The sequence below is a fragment of the Epinephelus moara genome, chromosome 1 (genome assembly GCF_006386435.1).
Source record: "Epinephelus moara isolate mb chromosome 1, YSFRI_EMoa_1.0, whole genome shotgun sequence".
Classification (NCBI taxonomy): domain Eukaryota; kingdom Metazoa; phylum Chordata; class Actinopteri; order Perciformes; family Serranidae; genus Epinephelus; species Epinephelus moara.
Genome location: NC_065506.1, coordinates 8,477,657 through 8,486,754, shown reverse-complemented (window position 1 = coordinate 8,486,754; position 9,098 = coordinate 8,477,657). Strand labels below are relative to the sequence as shown.

Below are 9,098 nucleotides of genomic sequence, written 5' to 3'. Positions count from 1 at the left end.
CATATTGTATCCAAAAGGTCAAAGTTTAGCTTCCCTGTGCATAAAACATTTTTCTGGCCATTGTTCAATATCGTATCTCAGTGTATGACAAAAGTTTCTTTGAACACAGCTTCATACTTACCAAATTAAATCAGTTATAGGCTGATTAAAACTATTCCCACGTAATACCCCTGTAATACTAATATTTTTGTTCTATACATTATATATATATTCAGCCCACCAATATATGCATGAAACCACCTTTACAGATAGAATAACTTATTTTTTATGCAATACTTATTTAATACTGTGCCACAACCCTGTATATAACAATCTTGCTGGTGTTTGATATCCAGCTCTTGTTGGTTTATATCAATTATACTATATTATATTTGTGTTTGCATATTTGATCTGTGTTTAACTCTATTTCTATATCTGTATCCTTAAATGTGTTCTCTACACTGTATAGGTACATTTAGTGTTATGAGAACTGGGGTCAAATTTCTTCTATGTGTCAAAATACCAATGTTATTTCTCTATAACTCTTTTTCTTCAATATATCTTGAAATATTCTGACTCCAGCTTCTAAACTTTCTAAGGCTTTCTATCATCTCACAAACATGACCAGAGACAAAAAGCAGTCATTCATTTCTCTGTCTTTATTACCAAAAATACAATGGCAAAGTAGTGACATAATACTGCTTATGATGTTCTAAAAATAAATAAACATGAAGCAAGTGTCACACTGCTGTCTGAAGCAATTCCATGTTGAACCTTATTACAAAATTGAATATAAGCAAAAATACACTGATCAGGACAGACATGTTATCTCCTCCACCTCCTTTGCTTTAAATACACGCAGCTCATTTTGTTTGCTGTGTTTAGCTCAAAACTGTCAGTTCCCTTGAATACACTAGCAGTAAATATGAACAGAGCCAAAATTTATTCTAAAACTTTTTTTTGTCTCAATTGTTTTTTTTTTGTTTTTTTTACAAGATCATTAAAAAATAGATTATATCTTTTAAAAATGTCAGTTTTAAGGTTCTGCAGTTTTCATCCACAATATGTACACACTTTAAATACATTAGGAAAGTGTTTGAGCTCATTAGCTAGTCATTTAAGAAAGAGCTGTTTCACATACTTGGTTTATTGTTTCAGTGACACTAAAACTGCTGGATAAAACAAACGTGGATTTGCCTCTATGGAAAACATATTGAGGTCAGACAGTGAAATTGTCACAATAATCATCTTTAATAGAGCTGGCTGAGTATTGTGTGCCCAAATCAAAATATAGATCTATGGCTAGCACATTCAGACATGTGACTGACGTTGTGGCAGAGAGGTAAAAAAATTCTAGTTTCAACACATATTACCTTGAACCAAAAGGCACAATTAACTAAAACAAAAGACAATTCTTGTTTCTAAAAAAAGCTAATATGGCACAAAGTTTTGTAGCTGTGGTGCAAATTAAGTCTGAGGGAAATGGAACCGTGTGAACAGGGAAGATCCACACGTTCTCAGAGTGGTAAAGAGACACTTGCTTTCATACTTGCAGTGTCTGCAGCCTGTGTTGACACACTTTTGCAATTTGTGACACTAAATGGAAAATATCACTACATGCAAAACCCCACTTGACCTATATGCAGTTGCCACCAGGGGAATGACCCAAGATGTTATTTGCCAGCTGTGAGCTTAAACTTGCAGTACAAGTAGTTTTATTGTCTTTATTTGTTAGGTTACTAAAAGATATCTGAAATGATTTCACTTTACTTGAAATATAAACATGTTGTAGTCAGTATAAAAGTTTATGCGACATGACTGCTTGTTCATTTTTTCCAAGTCTGGCTGACACTGCAGTGCTTAATTTGCAGTACAACAGAAATGCATTCTTTATAGAGTTTACAAGAGTTACAAGTTACTCTGTTATACACATTTACTGTGCAGTCATAGACTGCACTTGGATGCTTATTTTTGTAGCTTTGGCCATCATGTCTGTTGGTTAAACCTGTACACACCAGATTTTGCCCTTGATTTTTATTTTCAACAACTCCCATTAAAAGACAGAAGTTAACAACAAATGTATCCTACTGTTAAGTATTGACAGTATTGTCTTTGCATCCAAAGTCTGATATATATTATTCCTCCGTGCCATAGAGCTCTTGTATCACTTGAATCACTTGTTCTGCACTGCACTGTAGTTTGAGTCAATCCCACATACACTGCACCAAATGTATATAAATAAAGGTCTGAAAATAGTCCCAAACATATACACTATGGCTTGTTTAATTGCCGTTTGTCAAAAACTGTTAGTAGAAATGATGTCACCTTCAAAAAGAAAAAATGCAGGAAAAATATTCATAAGGTTTTGTATGTCTTCAGTTGTAACCAGTGTGCTTGTGTTGGTGCCACAAACAGGGTAGGCTGGAAATGATTTTAAGGTGGATTAAATCAGGGATAATCCACTTGCTTTGTCTGAAGGCCACTTTTGCAAAATGTCAGGAGGCCAGGGGCCAGTTATTAAACGAACATTTATGATATTTATTAGTATATATAACTGATGAACTGTCTGTTTTCAACCTTGACATTGGCCTTCCTCACTCATCTTTGCCAAGAGGCAAACCTAGTCGCAGCTGCCCCGAACAGGTCAGGTGTAAGCAGGGGTGTTTTTAGGATTTGAGGACATTCAGGTTTTAGCTCAGAACTCTGTCGGAGGGTCAGGGGGATCCTCTCCTTGCACTATTTTTTAAATTAACTCCGGCACCTCATTTACATTCTCACTATGAATCAATTTATTTTCATTGTGAATAAGAAAATGGTTAGCGGGCCATGTGGCATCCCATCATGAGCCAAATGCAGCCCACAGGTTGTAAGTTGAGTATCACTGCAGTAATGTGCTGCTGGTTTTGGTTTTTTAATGGAATTTACTGACACTTAACAAAAATATGTGGCAAACCATTTAATTGCTAAGATTTCAGAACATGACGAAATTGCCTCAACAAAGCACTGCAGGGCATGAAACACCATCATACCAGTTACACAAAAACCAACAGTTTAGCCAGATTATCTTAACCACTTTATTTTTTTTACCAAAAGTAAAACCAAAACTGATTGCACCTGAAATATTGCTAATAATTCCTCATTGCAAAAGAGAACTGTGTGCAACTAAGTTAAGTATAGCAGGTCAGTGGGACCAGCAGGCCGTTCAAGTTTAATAGAGGATCCCCACATGACAGAGAGGAGAGAGCTGGGGTGTCTCACTGCTCATTCACATGCATGCCAGGTTTATCAGACAGGTGGAGCACTCAAGTCCCACTTTTATTTTATCCTTTAAAGTATAGACATGTCACAAACTTCCCTAATTCTGCCATGCAGTATTGTAAATTAAAAGCCAGACAATCATTCCCCTCTTTGATAATGAGAATTCCATCCCAGGTAACAAGGTCTTTGAGATAGAGATTTAATTTGGTTTTATCCACTATGCTACACACACGTGCAGACACAATTTCAAGATGTTATGTCAGGTGGAGTAGGGGGCCCATGAATTATGGATATTCCATTTTATCTTAATTTCCTCAGCCTCCGTCTATGTGGATGACATACTGATGACTGCCTGACAGGACTGCGTGATTCATTAGACAGCTTGAGATGCTGACAGAGAATAATCTTCAGTCTGTGTTTAATTTTCTGTTAATTTCAATGTTTGGATGAGATGTAAAAGAGTTTTTTTCTGGCAAGATTGTGGCAGAAGCATGAATGTTCTCCTGTAAGGCTTCCCAGTGACACCAATCATAGCAATCGAATGGCACAGTTTGACGTGAATCAACATTTAGGTGCAAGACATATTTTGGTTGTTCCTAACACGCATGTGGGTGAGTGAATAGCATGAGTTGTGCCAGTACTCCTTTCCCGCACATTAAGCCAGGTGTTTTCGGCACAGTCAGCATCATCTGAGATATTAAGGTTCAATTTTTCTCCTTTCAGAAAAAGCCATTTGCTGCTGCTCATTCTGCATGAAAAATAACTTCCACCCAGTGAGTCGATCCATCACGGTAAACACCAAGCCTTCATTGATCAAGGTATCGTCATTACACTGTGCTGAGTTGAGTGTTTCCAGATCAGAGCTGATATTATCCTCATATTACACTCCTGCTTCCAGTCAATCACATGAGAGCACATGGGAGGACTGCGCCAATAAACCTCAATAAAACATGTCGCCTTCCAAACTTTATTTTCACATCCATGTCTTCTTATTTCAGCCATATTTGTTAGCTGGGACAGCGGCCATTTCAAGTTTGACACTAAAAAGTTTGTATTTTAAAAACACTGACAGAAAAGAGCAAAGGTTATTATAAAAATGTTATTATATACAACAGAAATTGCATGGGCTAAAAAAAAGACTACACCTTCAATGACAACGCTTAAAGTGAGCCTAGCACCACAATCACAGGTGAAAACAGGTGTGTCTGATTCAATACATATTCCTGCTTTCAAATATCCAGGCACCATTTGATTACAATAACAGCCCTACCTAAGCTAACTTCCCTTTTGATCATTCCTTTTTCGTCAACATGCCTTAAACCCAATAGTCGCATCGCTGGTAGACTACAATCATCAAACTCTGGTCAACTTCCGCTCTTCCTTTGAGAACTCTGACTTTCTCCTCTAATGACACTGCTTTTCCTTATAAACGATCCAACAGGTAAAATTACAGTCACTCATACATACAAAAATGCAAATAATAATTAACATTTGCCTCTTTAAATTGGCAGAAAAGAAACATGCATAAAAATAAACTGATAAATATGAAATCATATTCAAGCTGTGATGCATGCCTTTAGGCATTGGTGAGTTTGAACACGTACCTCCTTAACTAGGCTAGAGCCTCAACGGTGTCGGATCAAATACATTAAATATTACAGTAGCAATAAAAGAGCTGCCTTACGGTCAATACATGAATTAGACTGGAAAATATGTGAATCTTTTTTTTCCATTTCTGGTGAGGGATTGTTTGGTTTTGTGAGGTATGAACATGTCCCTGTATATTGAAAAATAAACTTGGATTAGAGCTCGGGCTTGTCCCTTAGAATTACAATTGCTTCCCTACAGACACATTTTGTGTCTCTTTAATGTCAAGTTGTTTGACAAAAACGGATTCTAACATTATTTTAATGTTACAAGTTTTTTTTAACATTCCTTTCAAAGGATATGCCACTCAGAAAATAATTTCACAATTTCCCTTGACACCTGTTAAAGGTGTCTGCGTTGGACAGCAGTGACAGTTGGAACTGTCGATAGCACAACCGACCTGACCAGTGAACATTCTGAGAAATGACAATTAACTACTATAGTACAGTAGATGTGAAATGTTTACACCTTGATATCCACTGTGACCACCTTGAGGTAAAGAAACATAATGAAATACTTTTGTGGGCAGCAGATGGTTGTAAGAGTGCAGCGTCAGTGTTAATATAAAGAGAGGGAGGGGAGGGCAGCTCTCACTCTGCAGTTTGGAGGCCTGCTTGTGCTTCTGGTTGCTGCTGCTCCTTGTTGAGGATGATGCTAATGATGTCTCCCTCGTGCTCCTTCATGTGCTCCATCAGCCGCTCTTTACTGGTTGACTCAAAGCCACAGATACAGCAGCAGAACAAAAGCACGCAGTATTCCATGCCGGGGCCCGGGACGGGGACCTGGCCTGTGCGTGGCTGGCTCTGGGACTGAGACTGGAGCTGTGCAGGGTCCTTCCCCTGGGGGCTTGGGGATTCACCAGGCCACTGTGAAGGGTCTGTGGTGGGCAGGCCTGCTGAGCTGTCCACAGCCAGGCCAGCTGCTGTTGTTGTTGTTGTTGTTGTTGTCGTCACTGATGTGGGTGTTGGCAGTGGTTCCACTGGGCCCTTTGCTTTGTCCTTTGAGGGCTGGGCCACTGCAGGGCGCTCTGCCACTGACTCCAACACCGCCGACAACTTCTGAGGGGCTCTGAAAAAAACAAAGGATGGAATCACCAACAAAGAATACAACGACAGAGGGAGCAAGATTAACTTCTCATTCTGCTGGCCCACTGAGGTAAACTTCTAATTGCCTGTGGACTATTTTTAGTTTTTGACATGTGCTGGATGATAGATGTATAAAGTTACTTGCTGCCCATAATCTATAATCCCTATGATGCAGTGTGTGTTTGTAAAACAGCTGGCAGTTATAGGTGTAACACTGTAGTTTTCAAAAACGAACAGTGAGTACAGTGAAATAAGAAGTTGTGTAAATTCAACCTTTGCTGAATGTCTTTTTGCCAGAAAACCACAAACTGGAGCACTAGCTGCTTAAGTTTTATCATTAGTATCAAATTATTTTAAGAGTTAAAAGAAAGCATGACATTAATAGAGACAACAACATTAGGGCATTCAAATAATCTCAATGCAATAAATCATTTAAGGTTGTTTTAGAACTTGTTACTGCCAAGAGTCACAAAAATACAACTATTTGATGAACTGATTGAAAGGGCACACAAATTAGGAATATTTATGGACCTGTACGACAGGTATAAAATACTTCAAGCTGCACTAAGCAAACTCCAACACCGCAGGCTACAAATGGTGGCCTTAAAGATTCGGGCTATTACTGTACCAAACATTACAACTTCTAGCTGAGGCAGGCAGTTTCATTTTGTTGTCACTGGGCAAAAATCCTATAATAACCTTTGAGCATATTGTATTTCAAATAGACTGAGAAAACATCAGACTTCCGCACCTCCTCTAGGCTTTGTTTTCAGGCTTTAGAAAATCTAGCCTGTGACAGGAGGCTTTGACCAATCACAGCACAATTCAGAGAGAGGGCATTCCTACTGGCTGTTCTTAAACTGCAGATGCACGTGCACGCCCCTTCGGTTAAAGCCTGATTCAGAAGGCGAAGAATCCTGCAGTAGCATTGCTATTCGGGTATTGAAAACAACTGCCTTCACTGCAAAGCAACTCAAAAAAGGAAGACTGACTTATCAAAAAGAGAGTCTAAAAGAGAGTCTGAAAATGTGTCAATATCACCTAGGTGTTTCAGAGATGAAGACAAAAAGTTGCTAATAGTTTCATCTTCTGCTAACTGAAGCCAAAGGCTCACGGCTGCAGCTTCATGTTGACATTTATTTAGCTAACACTGAATCACAGTGTGTGATGTGCCTCACTCCCCGCCACTACCACCCTGCTGAGAGGAGCACAGGCAGAAGCTCTGGAGACTGACCAACAGTCAGCGACTGCAGCAAAACAAATCCAGCCAGCGCAAACCCCAGCTCTGGGGGACCAGACAGCTCAGACTCCCCGCTGGATCAGCTGACAGTTTAATCCCAGTGCTGCTGCTGACCACCAGCCCACAGTGACACCCAGTGCAGGGTGGGTTTGTGCTGGCTCAATTCAAGCCTCCGCAGCTGCCCACTGAAGCTCCAGAGCTGCTGCCCAATCTCCTCCTGGCGTGGCAGTCCACAGCAGCAGGGAGCGAGGCGAAGAGACCGTGGGGTGGCTATTGTGAGCTGGCTAATTTGTGTCTCATTTGTAGTCTGATAAACAGAGAAAGCGGGGCAAGGAGAAGCTGAGAGAATGTGCTACTGGCAACTCTATGGCAAAATAAGATTAAATAAGTCAATGTATGGGAAACACTGGTGTACTGAAAGAAGCATGTGCATGTGCCCATGGTCGTCTGGTGGGAGGGGCCTAGGACAGACAGAGGAGAGGGCAGAGCTGCAGGAAGAGGGTGTTTTCCAGATTTCTGCCTACCCCAGCTTTAAGTGAAATTATTGCAAAGTGCAGCTTTAGTTGTACTCAAACTTTAAAGCCCTTATAATTAGAGAATATACATTAAAAAGCTTTTTCCAGGACCTATGGTTTACTGCCAGTGGATGTACTACGGATATCTGCAAACATAGTAATGAAACCTGAATGAAACTTAAAGTACAGATTCCCCTGTACATGAGTTAATGTGTTTACCGGCTGCTCTGGGAGATGGCCTCATTAATGGCTTTGTTAACTTGCTCGTAGTTGTAGTTCTGGTCTCCAGCGTGCTTCCACATGTGGGATTTGAGTGACGGGGGATGACTGCACACATAGCCACACAGAGAGCACCTGGAAGAGAGGGAGGAAAAATAAGAGGAACAAAGGAGAAGAAAATGAGCAACAGAGTGAGAGCGGATCAAGTTGAAGTTGATTTAATATGCGTACTGAGGTTCCACTAATCCTTCTCCTACTTTCTATCAAGAGGAATCATCCTGTCTCAAGACTCCACAGGGGATACTGAGCTTGAGAGACAGAGACGAAGAGTAAAGTAAGGAAATAGGATTTACAGTACACTGGTGAAGTCATTCCACAAAATTAGAGGAATTATGGATCCTGTCTTTATGAACTATTCAGATGCTTGGCACTGCAAATATCATTTAGGATAAAGAACTCACACCAGCTGGATGAGATCTTGTGAGAACAAGGTAATCTTTAAACAACCCATGATGTTTTAAAAGGGTGAAAGACAAATGAAGCTTTCCACCAGCCAGTGCTGATATGCATATTTAAAATATAACGCTAGGCTAGCATGTGCTGGTGTGCCGCTACAATGGTCACTGAAAATCTCACATTCCAAGAACACTTTTGTTCACTTGCTGGTATTTTTATCTCCTTAAAATGAAAAGGTTTGCTAAGCTTTTTGTCATAGTGTTTATGATGGATCAGGCCTGTTTGGGCAGAATGTCTTCAAGTCAAGTTTGAGAAAATAAGCTGCAACACTCTGAAGATCAGGGTTATCACAGTTTGGGCTAAGAGAATATAGAAAAGAAAACCTGCTAAATGGAGTTTAAAAGAGAGGGTCTAACTAAAATATGCTATTAGTTAATGTCGTGTGTATTTTCTTGTACTGTATTCTATTTTATGATAGTTTTTAACTAATGTAGAGTGTCTTTGAGTAACGTGAAAAATGCTCTATAAATAAATGTATCTTATATAATGACGAAAACTCTGTGTGTGTGTCTGTTCCACGTTTTTATCCTCACTGACTTGGTCAATCCATGTGAAATTTGGCACAGTGGTAGAGGATCATGGGAGGATGCGAATGAAGCAATATTACATCAATTGGCCAAAGAGGGGCGCTATAGCAAC

General features: G+C 39.7%; 1 protein-coding gene across 3 annotated transcripts in view; it reads right to left on the bottom strand.

Moving 5' to 3' along the window:
* Window positions 1-636: 636 nt before the first annotated feature.
* The window catches only part of znf507 (zinc finger protein 507), a 30,572-nt gene continuing 22,110 nt past the window's right edge, over window positions 637-9,098 (bottom strand). For all 3 annotated transcript variants that reach the window (XM_050049937.1, XM_050049947.1, XM_050049928.1), the window contains exons 6-7: window positions 7,944-8,078; window positions 637-5,952 (exon numbers count right to left, since the gene is read on the bottom strand). In XM_050049937.1, coding sequence (XP_049905894.1) covers window positions 5,475-5,952; window positions 7,944-8,078 — 613 coding nt within the window. In that variant the 3' untranslated portion in view covers window positions 637-5,474. The remainder of the gene's footprint in view (window positions 5,953-7,943; window positions 8,079-9,098) is intronic.